The sequence below is a fragment of the Marmota marmota genome, unplaced genomic scaffold (genome assembly GCF_001458135.2).
Source record: "Marmota marmota marmota unplaced genomic scaffold, marMar, whole genome shotgun sequence".
In the NCBI taxonomy this organism is placed as follows: Eukaryota; Metazoa; Chordata; class Mammalia; order Rodentia; family Sciuridae; genus Marmota; species Marmota marmota.
Genome location: NW_026000057.1, coordinates 10,870,750 through 10,889,408, shown reverse-complemented (window position 1 = coordinate 10,889,408; position 18,659 = coordinate 10,870,750). Strand labels below are relative to the sequence as shown.

At 35.8% G+C, this 18,659-nt stretch overlaps 1 protein-coding gene across 1 annotated transcript in view; it reads right to left on the bottom strand.

The window, feature by feature from the left end:
* Mnd1 (meiotic nuclear divisions 1) overlaps positions 1-15,283 on the bottom strand; it is a 56,733-nt gene extending 41,450 nt beyond the window's left edge. Inside the window, exons 1-3 of the mRNA XM_015484359.2 lie at positions 15,207-15,283; positions 10,961-11,018; positions 6,694-6,842 (exon numbers count right to left, since the gene is read on the bottom strand). Coding sequence (XP_015339845.2) covers positions 6,694-6,842; positions 10,961-11,018; positions 15,207-15,230 — 231 coding nt within the window. The 5' untranslated portion in view covers positions 15,231-15,283. The remainder of the gene's footprint in view (positions 1-6,693; positions 6,843-10,960; positions 11,019-15,206) is intronic.
* Between the last annotated feature and the right edge of the window lie 3,376 nt (positions 15,284-18,659).

Here is an 18,659-nt window from a genome sequence, read left to right as displayed (position 1 = left end):
TTTTTTTTTTTTTTTTTTTTGGTACTGGGGATTGAACTCAGGGGCACTCAACCACTGAGCCACACCCCCAGCCCTATTTTGTATTTTATTTAGAGACAGGGTCTCACTGAGTTGCTCAGCACCTTACTGTTGCTGAGGCTGGCTTTGAACCCGCAATCCTCCTACCTTAGCCTCCCAAGCTGCTGGAATTATAGGTGTGCGCCACTGCACCCACTTTTTTTTAAAAATACTTTTTTGAATCACCTTCAGTATCTGATAAAATGATTTGCACATATTAGACCCTCAAATATTTATTCTGATTGAATAAATAAGTTTACAGTATATACTCCCCAATGAGTACTGATACAGCTTCAATCTGTGGCCACCATATATATGTAAAAGGTACATATTTATCACTTAATCTTCATTACAACCCTTGGAAATAGGTATAACCTCTTTTTTGCAAATTGACAAACTGAGGCTTTAAAAAGCTTAAGAAAAACTTCTAAGATTCTATAGTTAGTTGAGAAACAAAACTATGATTCCTTCTGAGCTCTTAGAACAGGAGGTACAGTATCTTTGACTGTCTATGTGTTAGATTCTGACTTGACTTCTGACTTACAAGCAGAAGTAAGAATTATAGGTGTGTCAGATTAAGCTTTGACCTCTAGCTTGTAAGTGGGAGTGGAAAGAGGGGTGTGTCATTGGATGCTGACTCTTGGGCCAGTGGGGAAAGTGGCATATTGACAGTTCCTAATTCACATGATGTCTTTTGCAAATTTGGCTTAGGTTGTCAACCTCTTACTTACACAAGCATGTTCCCAGAAACACAGAGCAGTAGAAATTAGAACACCCTATTCTCTAGTCATTCAAGTTCAATTTTTAAATAGTTAAATTCAGAGTACAACAATAATCTTGCTTTATTAAGATTTGCCAGGTATCCCCACTTTCTAAATAGAGATTATAGTAAACCCAGAAGTGAAAAAATAAAAATGGTTTCTTTGGCCTTTTCCCTCAAAGGTAAAGAATTCTCTGGCTTACTGAAGTCAACCAAGAAAAGTACAATAAGAACTCATTATGCCTAATTTTAGGGACAAATAATCACTATCAGGAATGTTAAGTACTCAAATAATCACTATTTGTTCAAAGTAAATATAATCCTTGTCCTCAAATAACTTAAAAATGACTTGTAATATGATGGCAGACTTACTATAACTACTACATTGATAATCACATTAAATATAAATGATCTGAACACTATAATTAAAAGTCAGAAATTATCAGATTATAACAAAGACCCAACCATATGTTCCTTATAGAAAACATTCTTTAAGTAGAAAACACAAGAAAAGATTAAAAGTAAACAGAAAAAGATACACCATGTTGATCTTTTTTAAAAAAAATTTTTAGGTATAGATGAACATAATATCTTTATTTTAATCATTTATTTTCATGTGGTGCTGAGGATTGAACTGTCTTATATGTGTGAGGCAAGCACTCTGCCACTGAGCCATAATCCCAGCCCACACATTAATCTTAATCAAAAGAAAGAGTTCATATACAGTTGTACATGTGGGTTCTACCAACATTGATTCAGTCAACCATGGATTGAAAAATTCAGGGAAAAAATGTGCACCAGTACTGAATATGACAGACTTTTTTTTTTTTTTAATTGCAGCAGTAGGGGTTGAACCCAGGGCCTCATACTTGCTAGATAAGCACTCTATCCCTCAGCTATATTCCAAACCCTTTTTAAATTTTGAGATAGGATCTTGCTACGTTGCCCAGGTTGGTCTCAAATTTGTGATCTTCTTGTCTCAGGCCTCAAGCAGCCGGGATTACAGGTATGTGCCACAACATCTGGCATGTATGAATTTAAAAATCCTACTCACTGTTCTCTAAACAATAGAATATAACAACTATTTATGTCCCAACATTATGTATAACAACATTTACATTGCATTAGGTATTGTAAATAACCTAGACGTAACAAAGTGTACAAAAGAATGTGTATAGTCATATGAAGATACTATACCATTTTATAAAAGAGACTTAAGTATCAGCAGATTTTTTTTTTAATATTTACTTTTTAGTTTTCAGTGGACACAACATCTTTATTTCATTTTTATGTGGTGCTGAGGATCTAACCCAGCGCCCCATGCGTGCCAGGTGAGCACACATCCCCAGCCCTCAGCAGATTTTTGTAGCCTTGGGTTACTAAAACAATTTCCTGTCAACACCAAGGGACAACTGCTTAAAAATCAGACAGTAGATTTCAGAACAAAGAATATGGCCTAAGGTAAAAAAGGTAATTTCATAATGATAAAGGGATAAATAAATCAAGGGGACAAAATTATAAATGTTTATGTACCTAATAAAATAGCTTAATACCCAAATGTTTATCAATAGATAAACTGTTGTATATTCATACAATGAAATTCCACTGAGAAATAAAAGTGAATGAATACATATTAGCAACATGAATAAGTCTTGAATAACATACTGGGAAAAAAAAAAGTCATGAAAAGGGCCGGGGCTGTGGCTCAGTGGTAGAGTGCTTGCCTAGCATGTATGAGGCACTGGGTTTGATCCCTGGCACCACAAAAAAAATAAACAAATAAAATAAAGGGGGGCTGGGATTGTGGCTCAGCATTAGAGTGCTCCCCTAGCACGGGTGGGATCCGGGTTCGATCCTCAGCACCACATAAAAATAAAGGCATTGTGTTGTGTCCATCTATACCTAAAAAATAAATGTTTTTTTTTTTTTTTAAAGATATTTTAAAAAATAAAACAAAATAAAGGTATTGTGTCCATCTACAACTAAAAAAAAAAAATTAAGATACAAAGGGAATGAAAAACTTTCAGATGTTATGATTATGTTCAATTTTTTTGATTGTGATGGTTTTATGTACTTACATGTATGTCAAAGCTTATCAAATTATGTTAAATATGAACAGTTTTTATATGCCAGTTATTCCTCAATAAAGCATTTTTTAAAATAAAAAAAATTGAGAAGATGAGACATATACATGTAAAAAATTAAGAATTTAAAAATCTGTGGTAAGTATGCTATGACCCAAATGATCCTTGCTTCCTGGTATTTGTGCCCATATATAATCTCTCAAGTAGGAGCTAAATTTAATGACGTATTTCTAAGGAATACAATGAGGTAAAAACAATGGGATGTCACTTCCAAGATTAAGATACAAAAAACCAGTAATAGAACACTTGCCTAGCACATGTGAAGCAGCACTGGGTTTGATTCTCAGCACCATATAAAAATAAATAAGTAAAATAACGGTATTGTGTCCATCTACAATTAAAAAAAAAAATACAAAAAAATCTGTTGTTTCTTCTGTCTTGGACTCTCTCACATGCACTGGCTCTAAGGGAAGCCAGCTGCCATGTTGTTAGCTGTCCTACTGAAAAACCAACGTGGTAGGCAACTGAGAGGGGGCTCTGGCCAAAAGCTATCTGTAATTGAGACTCTGAGTCCAAAAGCCTGCAAGAACTAAATGCAGTAACAGCAGGACTTAACTTAGAAGTATATTCTCTCCCAGATGAGAATGCAGTCCTAGCCAACAGTACAGCCTCAGGCAAGACCTTCAGCCAGAGGTACCCAGCTAAATCTTGCCAGGATTTCAGATATACAGAAAAGGTACAACATCAATGTTTGTTTCTTGAAGTCACTCTGGGGTATGCAGTTTTTCTTTTTTTTTTTTTTTACACAGCAACAAATAACTAATATAAGATCTAAATCATATTTATAAGAAAGTCTACAAAGCAACTATTCATTTAGAATACAGCCACAAATAAGAGAATACTTATCCAAGACTGTATTAAACGAAGACTTAATTTGCTCAAGTAGTAAGTACAGAGGTAAGGCAGTCCAAGTCTAATACGGTATTTCAAAGTGCCACAGAGAACCCAGATCTTTTCATCTAGGCTATACCATTCCTTGGGAATTGTCTTCAGCCTTATGCTTGTTACTCTGGGTTGTAATATGACCATATCACAGAAAAAAAAGGAAGAAGCTTGGCCTTTATAAGGATAAAGGAAAGTTTCCCAGGAAATTCAAATCTATTCTTCCACTTAAATTTCATTTATCAAAACTTAGCTACAAGGGAATCTAGGAAGATGAACATCTTTTGGACACGGCTTCCTCAACAAGTGCTTTGAGCTGGGAGCTGTGGTGCATGACTATAATCCCTGCTACTATACAAGTTGAGGCAGGAGGATCACCAAGTTCCACCCTACTTGGGCAACTCAGTAAGATCCTGTCTCAAAATAACAAGGGCTGGGGATATAACTCAGTAGTAGAGTACCCCTCAGTTCAATCCCCAGTACAATAAAAAACAACAACAAAAAGGTGCTTTGTTAGTAAGGAAGAGAACAATGTTTATGAAAACAGGGAGCCAGCCCTAAACAATATGCTGGATTTAGAGAAGGACAGAACATGTAAGTTATGGGAACTTGAAAAGACTTAAAAGTAAATTATCCTGTGTTATAGTTTGGATTTTGAATGTCCTCTAAAGCCCTTGTGTTAAAAGCTTGGTCCCCAGGGTGGCTTTATTAGGAGGTGGTAGAACCTTTAAGAGGTGGGGCCTAGTGAAAAGAAGTTAGGACACTGAAGGCATGCCCTCAAAGGGGACTGTGGGATCTGTCCTTCTCTTTCTCTTTGCTCTCCTACCTGTGATATAAGAAGTTTTACTCCACTCTCTGCTCTTGCCATGATGTGTTCTTTACTACAGGCCCAAAGCAATGGGCCAATTGCTCATTGACTGGAACCTCCTAAACAATGAGCCAAAACGAACCTTTTCTAAGTTAGTTATCTCAGATATGTCATACAGTAATGGAAGCTGATTAATACTCTGTATAAAGTTTCTAATTGTATAACTTTTAAAAATTGCTGACTGATAAATAGGCATGTTATTCCCTAGTAGGACAGAAAAGTGCCACATCACATTTCATCATGTTTAAGAGTTAAGATAGCTGGGTGTAGTGGCTCACAGCTATAATCCCAGCAGCTCAAGAGGCTGAGGCACTCAGCAACTCACTAAGACCCTACCTCTAAATAAAATACAAAATAGGGCTGGGGATGTGGCTCAGTGGTTGAGTGCCCCTGGGTTCAATCCCAGTACCAAAAAAAAAAAAAAAAAAAGGTTAAAATATGAGCCAAGGATATGAATAAATAACAAATATTTCTCCAAGGAGAACACAGAAATGGCCAAGAGGCACATGAAAAGATGTCCAACATCCTTAATTATCAGGGAAATGAAAAACAAACCCACAATGAGATACTACTTCATACCCAATAGAAGTCAGAATGAAAAAGTCAGGTAATAAATTTTGGAAGGGAGGATACTAATAAACTGGAACCTTCATACACTGATAGTGGGACTATAAAATGGTACAGCTGCTTTAGAAAACAGTCTGGCAGTTAAACAGAGTTACCATATGATCTAGCAATGCTACTGCTGTATCATCATTAAGAATAGCCAAAAAGTAGAAACAACCCAGATGTCCACCAATAGACTTGAATGCAAAATGTGGTTATCTCCATATAATGAAGTGCTATTTGGCCATAAAAATGGAGTACTGAGGACTGGGGATATAGCTCAGTTGGTAGAGTGCTTGCCTTGCATACACAAGGCCCTGGGTTCAATCCCCAGCACCACAAAACAAACAAACAAAAATGGAGTACTGATACATATTACACCATGAATGAATCTTAGAGAAAGAAGTCAGTTACGAATGACTATACATTATGATTCCATTTATATAAAATGTCCAGAGAAAGGAATTTATACAGACAGAAGGTAGATTAATGGTTGCTTATGGTTGAGTGCGAGAGGTAGGCTGAAGCTAAAGGTCCAGGATTTCTTTCTTTCTTTTTTTTTTTAATATTTATTTTTTAGTTGTAGTTGGACACAATGCCTTTATTTCATTTATTTTTATGTGGTGCTGAGGATCAAACCCAAGGCCTCGAGCGTGCTAGGTGAGCGCTCTACCACTGAGCCTAAACCCCAGCCCCAGGATTTCTTTTTGAAGTGATGAACATTGTAGTGGTAATTGTATATATACCTATGAACATATTAAAAACTATTTGTGTACTAAAATAATAGAAAATAATATCATGATGTGGGAAAATGAAAGTTAAAACATTCTAAGGTCATTGCATTGTGTTTTATTTGTTTTTCAGTCCTGGGGACTGAATCGAGGACCTCAGGACCTCATATATGATAGGCAAGTGCTCTACTGCTGACCTTATTGCGATTTTTTGTTTGCTTGCTTACTTTCTGTGGTACCAGAGATTGGACCCAGGGTACTCTACCACTAAGCTACATCACCAGTTTTTTTTTTATTTTTTGAGACAGAGTCTTGCTCAGTTGCTAAGGCCGGTTTCAAACTTGTGATCATTTTGCCTCAGCCTCCTAAGTAGCTGGGATTACAGGTGAGCACCACCAGGCCTGGTTACCAGCCCTATGGTTCAGGAGTAAAATAGAGAAGTTGATTATACATTAAGCCAAACAATGGATTCTAAAAATTTAAAGGAAACCACTTAATGAAAAAGGATTAAGACAAATCTCTGTGTTACAAAGCAAATCTATTATTTATTTTTCACTGCTGAAGACTGAACCCAAGGCCTTGCGTATAATAGGCACAGAGTTAAAACTAGCTTCAAATCCATTATTTTTAATTCTGGCAGCTTACCTGAGATTCCAGAATCTCCAACTTACGTTTTCTTGCATGAAGAGCTTTACTTGGAAAAGCCCAATAGTAATTAGAAGTTCCGATCCTCTCACAGTCAACCATACCATCATCAACTAAGCTTTGAAGGACTTCTTTTACTGACATAGCAGCTAAGAAAGAGATTTTTCAAAGACTATATTAAGAAATACTATTAATAAAATTAAAAGCAAATAACTGAAAAATCTGAAAAAATAAAAAATATGAAAACATCTGAAAAATATTAAACATAAAGATAATAGTTAATAAAAATCTCTTAAAAATAACACAAAGATCAAAAAACAGTATATCGATAGGAATATATAAAATATTCATGGCCAACATATGTAAAAAAAATCCAACCCCATTCTCTTTTTTATTGGTACTGGGGACTGAATTCAGGGACAGTTAACCACTGAGCCACATCCCCAGCCCTTTTTATTTTGAGATAGGGCTCACCAAATTGCTTAAAGTGTCACTAAGTTGCTAAGGCTGGCTTTGAATTTGTGATATTTCTCCTCAGCCTCCTCAGCTGTTGGGATTACAGGCATGCACCACTGTTCCTGGCTTGACCCCACCCCTACTTGAAGAGATGCAAAATAAAGCACTGATATATGCTTTCTTGACCAACAAATGAAAAAATGTCAAAAAATAAAGGATTTAAGGAAACGGATACTCTCAACATGGTGAAGAAATATGGTAGTATGTATTTATTTTTATTTTTTATTTTTTTTTAAATATAGAGTGAGAGAGGGAGGGAGGAAGGGAGAGAAAGAGAGAGAATTTTTAATATTTATTTTTTAGTTTTCGGCAGACACAACATCTTTGTTTGTATGTGGTGCTGAGGATCGAACCCGGGCCGCACGCATGCCAGGCGAGCGCGCTACCGCTTGAGCCACATCCCCAGCCCCGGTAGTATGTATTTAAAACTTCAGCTTTATGCATATCTTTTATGGAGAAATTTTGCTTTCTATAAATTAGCCACAGAGAATAATGATGTATGCTTAAGGAGCTTTATGGAAGCATTGTTTTCAATAGCAAAAATTTAAAAAAACCAGTCCAAGAGCTGAATTTTTAAAAATTACTATGCAATCATTTGTTACAAAAGCCTATTTAAGAATATTTAATGATATGAATATATTTTCAAAATGTCTTCATAGAAAAATAAAGGACCGTAAGCACTAATCTGACAGTGATTATCTTTGGATAATAGGTAACACATGATTTTTAGTTCCTTATTTTTGCTTATTTCTTCCCCCTTCCAACAATTAACATGTATTACCCTTTGCTAAGAAAACTAAAACAAAACTATTATGAAAAATTAAGGAATAAAGGATATTTGGGTGCTATAGTTAAGGTTAAGATTAAAGATCAGAAAAAGTTTTAAAAATACCACGTAAAGATACAAAGTCAAATATCACAAGTGTCTGAAATCCATTAATAATCCTTACGTGTTGGTTTTTTTGAGGTGGTGGGGATTGAACCCAGGGCCTTGCATATTGCCAGGCAAGTACTCTACCTCTGAGCTACATTCCTAGCCCTTTTTATTTTTTTGAGACAGAGTCTCAAGAAGTTGCCTAGGCCATCCTTATACTTGCAAACTTGCTACCCTTCTTCTTAGCCTCCCAAGTAGCAAGGATTACAGGTGTGTGTCACCTCACCAGGCAATAATTCTTACTTTGTTGTACCAAGAAATTTATCTATATTTTAGTTCTCATTTTAATTTTTCTTAGATTCCCCAGTATAATAAAAATTATTTAAAAATTTAAAGATTTGCTAGGTCAGTGGCATACTAACTACTTGTGAGGCTGAGGAAGAAAAATTGCATGTTAGTGGCCAGTCTCAGTAACTTAGCCAGACTCTGTCTCAAAATAAAATATAAAAAGTGCTGGGGAAGTAGCTCAGTGGTAGAGTACCCCTGGGTTCCATCACTACTACCAGCACAGAAAGTGGGGGAGATCCTAAAAAACAAACCCAAAAATTAAAGATTTAATAAATAAATAAACTCAATACCAAATGTACAAAACATGCAACCTCAACCCCATTTTTAAAGCAGTACAAACTGAAATGTCCAAGAATTCAAAAAATGAAAACTGTTTCAAGAAATGAGAGTTGAGAGTGAGGTTCAGTATACAGTGCTTGCTTAGCAGGTACAGGGCCCTGGGTACAGCATTGCAAAAAATAAAAAAATTAGTGGGAACATAAATTGATATACGCTTCTGTAATGCTTTAGATATCAGGTATTCTTCAAAAGCTCTTGTGTGGGCTGGGATTGTGGCTCAGTTGTAGTAATGTATGAGGCACTGGATTAGAACCTCAGCACCACATAAAAATAAATAAAACAAATGTATATATAAAAAAGAACTCACACCCATGTGTGAGACAATTCAAGAAAGTTTAGAGGTGAAATGATTGGATTATGAGAGCATTAACCTAATCAGTGCATATTAATCCCTGACAGGGATTAACTGTGTGGTAACTGTAGGCAGGTAGGGTGTGGCTAGAGGACTTGAGTCCTTGGGGATGTGCCTTTGGGTATATATTTTGTTCTGGTTGAACAGAGATCTCTCTCTCTCTGCTTCTTGGTGCATGTGCCCAGCTGCTTTCCTCTACCACACACTTTCACAATGATGTTCTGCTTCATCTCAGGCCTGGAGAAAAGGAGTCAGTCATCTATGAACTAAGACCTTTGATGCTATGAGCCCCCAAATAAACTTCTCTTCCTCCAATTGTTCTTATTAGGTGTTTTAGACACAGCAGTGGAAAATTTGACTAAATTACCTTCCCTGAAGGCAGTGTGAGATTACATATTAAAAAGGCTAAAAAAGGACACAGATATCTATTTTCTATTGTATGTGCCAAGCAACTCAGTGAGACCCTGTCTCTAAATAAAATACAAAAAAAGGGCTGGGGAATTGGCTCAATGGTCAAATGCCCCTGAGTTTAATCCCCAGTATCAAACAGACGAACAAAAAATGGGGGAAAATAATTCAGTCCAGAGCATATTGTATGTTAATGACATATTATTTCTAGCAGCAATATTTGGAAACAATTTAAATGTTCAATAAGTGACCATCTAAGCCAAGTTATGGTATTGTGGATGATCACAAAATGAAATTTTAGGAGATGGAGTTGTCAAAAATCATTTTTAAAACAAGTGATGTAAATGTAGATGATAAAATGTTATATAAAAATACATAGCTGAGGGTTTAGCTCAGTGGTAGAGAACTTGCCTAGCAAGCATGAGGCCTGAGGTTCAAGTCCCAATACCAATTCCCCAAAAAACCCACAAACACAAAACTGCATACACAGCATGGTTCCCTATCAGAGAGATGGACAAAAATATACACACACACAGAGAAACATCCAAATGTTAACAGTGGTGACCTCAGAATAGGATTATGAAAAAATTTCACCTTCTTCCTTATAGTTTTTATAGTTCCAAATTTGTTAAAATAAACTAACATGCATAGTTTACATATGCATAGTTTACATAATCAGAAAGGCTTAAAAAGAAACATGTCATGTGTAGTGGACGTAGTAGTTCCCCTAGCCCCCAAATATATTCAAAGTCCTAACCTCCTGGAACCTGTGAATATCAGCTTGTTTGGGAAAACGGTCTTTGTAGATGTAATTAAAAATTAAGTTAAGGAGATATGACATATGTTTTTATGAAAGAGAGAAGAAAAGAAAAACACAGATGCAAAGGATAAGGCTGTGTGAAGACAGAGCCAGGGATTAGAATCCTGTTAGCAACCATTAGAAGCTAGGAAAAGAAGAAAGAAATGGATTCTCCTTTGGAGCCTCCCAAAGGAACCAGAACTGCCCACCCATTAATTTCAAACTTCTGGCCCCCAGAACTGTGAGAAAATAAATTACTGCTGCTTTAAGCCAATATATGTATAGGAATTTGTTAGGGCAGCCCTAGGAAACTAATACATGATGTAAAGACACAAAATCACGTTTACCAAATACTAGAACATAAGAACAATGTTCATTTCTTTTGAAATTAACTACATTAAAAAATAAGGGTGTATATTGTATATGCATGTGTGAGTATATACATGTATTCCATTTTAATTCTTCTACAGCATATAATCCAAACACAAGAACTGATGGCCAACAGACATTACATAGGAACTTTTACAAACATTCTTCATCTCTAGAAATTTGTTTTTCATAAAAAGAAATATTATTGCAGAAAATATGACTGATATTTCCCAAAGTATCCCAGCATATCTTTAATACTTACTAATGCCTTTCTCTTTGGGAGCAATCTTCTCCAAGTCTTTCAATTGAAACACATCTTTCTGTTTAAAAGGAGTAGAAAATATGAAAAACACATTTATTTTCTACTATACATTTATGTAATTATATTCATAAAATATTGTATTAAAAAGTATGCATGAAAACAAAGAGTGCAATAGAATTAAGCATTTTAGAACTATAAAAAACTTTGTGATTATCTCCTTCAATACCCTCCATATAACTTAAAACAGATAGACTTCAGCCTGAGCATACAATTCTGAGCATACAATACAAGTGGAGATCAAAACAAAGAACAACTTCCTGCTGAACTACAAAAACAAATAAAAAATATTGCCTTATTTAGCATAAATTACACTCTGCAGATTTAGCAGTTCTAATCAAAACAACAGACAACTGTCAAGATTTGTTTACATTTAAGGTTTCATGAAGCAGTTACACCTAAATATAGAAAATTATACAATCCATAGTCATCTCTCAATCATTCATCTACACACGTTGCATGCCCACCATATGCAAAGTAAAACACAGAGGGAAAATAAGCATGTAGGATATTTAATCTGATGGTCATAAAAAATGTTGACTACTTTTTTCTACTTGTAATAAGCTTTGGTTTAAGTGGTAAAAAGAACTTGGATAATAAAACAAAACTGTCTCAAAAGACTAAAGTATTCAGTAATTATAACAGAAATACTATTATTATTGTTATGGAAATCTGGGATTCATTTCTTCCAAAATAAACTTGAAAAGGCAACTTTAATTGGATGGAAACAAAACTTAAAAAAAATTAAAAACTTCTGCCCATCCCAATGGACACTGCTAAGAAATTGAAAAAACAAATACCACCTAGAAGAACATATTCAAAAAACACATATTTGGTAAAGGCCTGGTACCCAGGCTATTTATATATGAATTCCTTTAAAGTATATTTTAAAAATTGATGAATGAATAAAGAAGTGGATAGATGAATACATACATGATAAAGTGAGTAAAGTCAGATGTTAATGGTAGAATCTGAGTAGTAGAAATATGTGTATTCACTGTAAAATTCTTTTGTTTTTGTTATATGTTTGAACTTTTTTTAATAAAATGTTTGAAAAAATTTCATCTCATTACACCTAAGATTTAGTGAAAAGAGAATACTAACTCATTAGAGTATAAGATCAATCCATTTTGCACAATTGAGAATTAAAGGTGACAATTTAGAATTGGGAATTAAAGGTGACAATTTAGAATCTTAGGGAACATATAATAAATTATTGGTTATAGGTTTCTAATGCACTAGACAAATCCATTCGATCTCTTTGCAAATACTTCATAGTGCCTGGAAAAAGAACATGAATTCATTGAGAGATCTGCTTATATGTGGTCACCAGAGAGCCCCAGACACACTGGCCAACCTTATGAGACTGTTGGGTAAACAAACGGGCTTATACAAAGAGTCTCACAACCCAAATGGACTGAACAAATAATCTCAAGTGAATCTTAGTTCTTAGTCTCCCTAGCATTAAGCACAGATGATAAAGGAAATGAACATAATAGATCTAGTTAGTTCCCCTTCCCTCCAAAAAAACTACATGTAAGATTCCATGGAATAAATATGGTTTAACACTAGATTAATTATTTATGACTCAGAGTTTGTAATGTTTTACATAAATTATTTCATTTAATTCTCATACCAACACTGTGAGGTTGGTGCATCTGTTCTCTTTAACAGATGAAGAACCTGAGAAACAGAGAAGTCAAGGAACTTTCTTAATGTTATACCAATATTAAGTAAAACAGATTCCAAGTTCAAGTTCAAAATCACAGCTATCCTGTGCCCATGTTCTTCCTAAGTGCAACAGGCAAAGAATTTTTTTATTACATTGGAAGCTTCAAATATGCAACAGATCCATATATATATGTGTGTGTGTATGTGTATATATATATATATATGATATGTCTGTCTCATTCTATTTATAGATTTATGTAAAATTCTCTGGGTATAAGTGTGCCAATGGAGAGCTATTCATTTAAGTCTTTGCTGAGATAATTTTAAGAAAAATTCAACAAAAGTTTATTGGAAGCCTATTTGTACCTCAACATACAAAATGGTTCATGAAGGGATAAAAAGGCTCTTATCCCTTCATGAACTGTCAGGATTACTGAAGACTGTGTTTTAAAAAGATTTCTAAACCTTTGCAAATGAACCACTTATGATTAGAGGCACCAAAGTATGTGGTGCTTTGTTGATTGGTTTTCTAATTTTATTCAAAAGGTGATATATGTTCGCTATAAGTAAATGAGAAAAGAGACTTAAAACAAAATCCACCTATCATCTTACCACTGTTAATATCTGTGATCATATTGCAATATTTTTATATACTTTTTTTTTTTTTTACTTTCTACATCATGAGCAGTTCTCCTTGACATCAGTCTAAAATGAGGTTACTATTCACATCTAAAGTCATATTCTGTAACTAAAGCTAGTGCAGCCATATTTGATTTTGTTGGAATTTTCACTTGCCAATTCCCACAATGGAACTGGAATAAAGATTCCAGAATCTGAATTCTAGAATCCATGCTTTTCCCTGTGTACCATATTGTTGCTTTGTTTCAAATTGATGAAGGGTTTGTAACTAATATTTGTCAACATTTGACATCAATCTGGATCCTGGATATATCATATCCTGTTCATGAGACAATAAATGAAACGGTCTCCATTACTTTTCTCAAGTCTGTTATACTTTTTAATTCTGTTAAAAACTGATGAACTACATAAATGAGCAGCAAATAACTAGGATGTAAGGTGGAAAAGGAACAGGCATGTATGAAATGAAACCAATGAACAGAATTAATTCCTAGTTTTCCCCAAAACCTCACTGATAACTAAATTTCTTTAAGCTGCTAATATTCATTAGTATCAGTCTTTAGTATCTTAATGTTATTGAGGGGGAAAGTTAAACATTTCTCAATCAGAAATAGCCAATTTTTATATTTGGGATAATTAACAATACTACAAAGGACAAAATAATTTCACTGACTACTTTCCCCAGCTTTCCACTGTCTGGTAGGAATTAAATCGATTTTTCTTGCTCTAAGACTATAGGAAAAATATTTCATCTCAGCAAAATAATTGTCATAATTTTCATATGCAAACTTTACCAATTTATCTTCTTAATGATATCATCATTATTAATATGATATACTATTCTGAATTGCAAATGACTTTTAGAAACAGTAAAAGTTACACTCACAGAAGAAATACATGCTTTTTAAATTCCCAGAATATTTTGCTCATTTTATTGAGAATCTACATTATCAAAGTGAAAAGGAATTTTATCAATTTAATATTCTGCTTGAACACTATCCCCCATCTTCTTCATGTCTGTATATGATGAAAATAGCCAGTAGTTGGGGTCAGTAGGTTAAAGTTTCTGCCAAGCCACATGAAGTTAATGTAGATTAAGGTAAAAGGCCTATTTGGACTTGAACCTGGAGGCAAAGAAAGGCCACTGTACAGCAACATGGTGAAGAGAATAAGAACAGGCTCTAGAGCCAGGTGGCTGGGTTTGAATTCTGTCTCTGCTACTTAAAAGTTGAAATTTTAAACATATTTCCTGTTAATGGCAAGCATAAACATCTGGAGCAAATTAGGGAGGACTGTGAACGATCATATATGCATCATATAATACATATGATAGATTGATAAATAAATACAAAGAGGCACTCCTTCTAAAATCAGATGGTCTCCTTTGTTTGAATACTGGTATTGTCACTTCTATTTTTGGGATCCAGGATAGGCTTCTTATAGACACTCTGCATCTCAAAAGTCCTCATCTGTAAAACAGTGATGATAGCAATACCTCATAGGGTTGATATATGGAGAAATCAGATAATCTCTAATAAATGCTTGGAACAGTGATTGGCACCTCAGTATCACTAAGTAAACATGAATTACTTTCAGGCAGAAAGAACACACAATCAAATATATGTATCAGAAAGATAATTCTGGTGAATGAGACTCTACCAACAGTGGGACATGATTCTTCCATACTCTGTAGTTCATGGGAAGACAAATGTTTGCAAAATTTTATCCATCTTTCAAGAAATTGGACAGTATGGATCTCTAACAAAGCAGCAGTGGCTAACAGTGAATTAATTAATGTAAAAATACACAATATACTGTGAAAATAAACTTAATGTGAAAATTACATAAAATACTACAAATTTTAATGAAAACAACTTACTGTCTCAAAAAATATTTCCATCATGCGGGTTCTCTTTTCTTCTGCACTCAATCCTTTCTTCTTTGACTAAAGCACAAAAGTAAAAAAGTAAACACTAAGTTTTTAAAAACTTAGTGTAAAACATAATCTGATCTTTTTCCTTGATCTATTCTCAAATACTGCAGTCCCCTAGTGTTGGGCTATTGATGCCCTCAGCTCTTCACACCTCTTCTTTGATCTTATCTCTTTCATGGTTTTACCACGAATACTGAGACCTCAAAACTTTACATCAATCTTATGTACTTACCTGCCTGCCAGAAAGACTTTAAACTCAGGTGGTCCACGCTGAATTCTTCCTTTCCCATACCTACTCCCAAACCTGTTATTCTAGTTTAAGTTAGAGACTACTTTGTTACCCATGCCAGTGGATTAGCAGTTATCCTAGGGGCCATCATCTCTTACCCCACATCCAACCATGGCCAAGTTCTGCTAATTTTGGCATTTAAGTATTTCTCTAACCTGTCCTGCCTGCTTCATACCTAACATCACTACCTCAGTTCCGGCTTTCATTATCTACCTCCAGCCACCTAATTACATTGTCTCACCCTCTAAGGTCACATTCTACATTGTGAAAAAGAAAATCCGACTATGCCTTTCCCTTGCTTAAAATCTTTTAGTGGCTCCTAGCTATCAGAGAGATCCTAGAACCCCTAGTATGATATATAAGGTCTTTATCACCAGACCCCAACCTACCCCTTTCATAGTCACTCCCCACCTAAAGTTTTACCATAACAACATGGAGAGACAATCAGTTTGGGTTGTAATACCAAAGTCACTTATAATTCTCTACTCCAAGCATGCTCTCGTTTCTGTGCCTTTGAAAAAAAAAAAAAATTCCTTTACCTAAAACACCTTTCCTCTTGCCAAATCAAAAACTCCAAAATGTCTCCCAATTCTGTCCTGAATTTCCCTGAGCTCACAGGCCAAGCATGTGTTCCCAGGACTCACTTTCATCAAATCATTTACCACACTGAAGAGATGTGTTTACTTGTCTCTCTCAGCAGACTGAAAAACTTCAAAGCATGAACCGCTTTCACTTTCCCAGTGTTTTGTAAACCAGGTTAGAGAACAGAGGTAAGGACCAGCACTGAATTTCGACATATCTAAAGCCCCCAACTCTAACATTTAAGGCTGTATAGGCTTCCAAACCTCACAACACCCACAATATTCCCAACATATGATGCAGAGTGAGTTAATAAGGAATTCTGGGATAACTATTATCTTGCTTGTAAAGAGAAATCCTACAAATCTCAGGTAGGCAAGCTCCAGGAAACCAGATAAATCTGTTCACTAAACGCAGGGCTGAGGAGCTGGAGTCCAAGATTTTTTATAAGTCTCACTTCACACTGGCTTCCTGCAGTATCTGAATCAATCAAGCATGAAATTCACACCCAGTTAGAAGGCTCTTCAGCTCACTTCTTGGTTCCTTCCAGTGGGTCTCAAACTGCCAGACATTGGGATCATCTCAGCTTTCAAAATACTGATGCCCAGGGCTGGGGATGTAGCACTTGCCTAGCCAAATGCCAAGCCCTGGGTTTAATCTCTAGCACCACAAAAAAAATACTGATGCACAGGCACATCCTGTATGAACTGAATCACTCTTTGAGATGGGCCCCAGGTATGCATATTTAAAAAGCTCTCTCTAGGTATTTTAACTGTGCCCAGATTTGGGAACCTTATTTTTCTTATCCCAGAATCTAAAGGACATCAGAGGCTATGTTGGAGCAAGAAAAATCTCTTTAGGACTTCAGTCTGTGGGTGCATGAGCAGAAAACAGATCTCAAAGTTATAGGAAGGGTCCCTAGCAGTTTGGCATTATAAACAGCTCCTGGAAAGCCTTTGTACACTTGTGGACCTGTGTGTACACTTTGTACACTTGTGTGTGTGTATATACACACACAACCCAGGCACACACACACCCTCAGGCAGTAAGAACTGAATGTCCTGGGACATGGTTTTAGAAAAGTTCTCTACAGCTATAAGTTATTCAAGAAAAGTGGATGAACTGTATATACATTTCCATTGTTTTCAGGCAGAATCAATCTCTTTTATGACTCGAAATAATTTTTGTTATTAACGCAATAGGAGAGTAGCATGGTCAGAATTAAAATGACTTTTATAAAAGGATGCCATATTAATGCCTGTGTTAGGAAACCTCTCCCTCCAATTAGGACTCATTTAATACTTGGACTAGGAAAAAATCTAGTGATGTGTAATTTAAAGATGCATTCAAATTAGTAAGAAGGAGATTCAAAACTTGGCCTGAGGACTATGCTGCTTTCTAGTTGACCAAAATATTGTAAACCACTTAAAAAAAACCTGTGTCCCAGTAGCCTTCTCAAATTAGGATTTACAGAATTCCTGAAATGGACCCTGTTGATCAATTAGCAAAAATCTCTAAACAACTTAAAAATAGGTGCTATCTGCTTTCCTCAGAGCTGTACTTCTCCAATTTAAAAAATGTACCCAGCCTTGTAATTGTTTACTCAATAAACTCAACCAGATTGGAAGAGTTATTAATTCACAATGGGGAAAGAGGGCAAAAATTTATCTTTGACCAAGATAACACCAAATTATTTATCATATATTTTTTAAAAAATAGCAAGTACCTATTTATAAAAAGTTCTGTTTCATGGTTTTCCATGATCAGAAGTAAGCATCTGAAAAGAATTAACAGCACATTAAATTATTTATATTAGAAGGTGACTTATAATGGATAGAGAGATTAAGGCAAAGTTGATGCGTCTGTGCTGCACAGGGGTCGGTAGTGGGTTATACTAGACCAGCAACTCTACAAAGAGAAATGTGATAACACAAAGCACTGTTCACAGATTTCTTTTAAGTCTGCTCCTGTGGCTTCTGGGTCCATTTTATGCCCAGGTGCCTGGGTTGTTAGTTAAACCACAAAGAAGCCGTTATCACTTAATTACAGCTGGGCAAGTATCTTCAAATACCCTACAACTCGATCCTTGTCCATCATTGGTGCGGCAAAATAACGGCCACTTAACTAAATTAAGATATTAAAATCTGATTAGACGTTAATTCTCTGCCAACACAAGCAGAAAAAAAAAAATCGCACGAAACTTTGAAGGTTTATGAAAATGAGGACTCGAAGCTCACAGGGAAAGCTGGTTTGGAACCTTCCTGGCGGGTAACCCTCCAGGCTCACAGGGGAAACCCAACGACCCGGGCGCGGATCCGCACTGACAGGCGACACCCGCCCGGGCCCGCAGCGGCCACGCACAGAGCGTGATCCCTGCCGTTTGCTAAGACCCGGGGGATTTTCACGAGTGAACCGGGGTGAAGGGAAGACCCGCTGGGTACTTTTGGGATCTCAAGCAGATCGGGAGTGTGCGCGGCACCGGGCCACACAGCCACGGCGCCCTCGGGAGCACGCGGGAGCGCGCCTTTGGG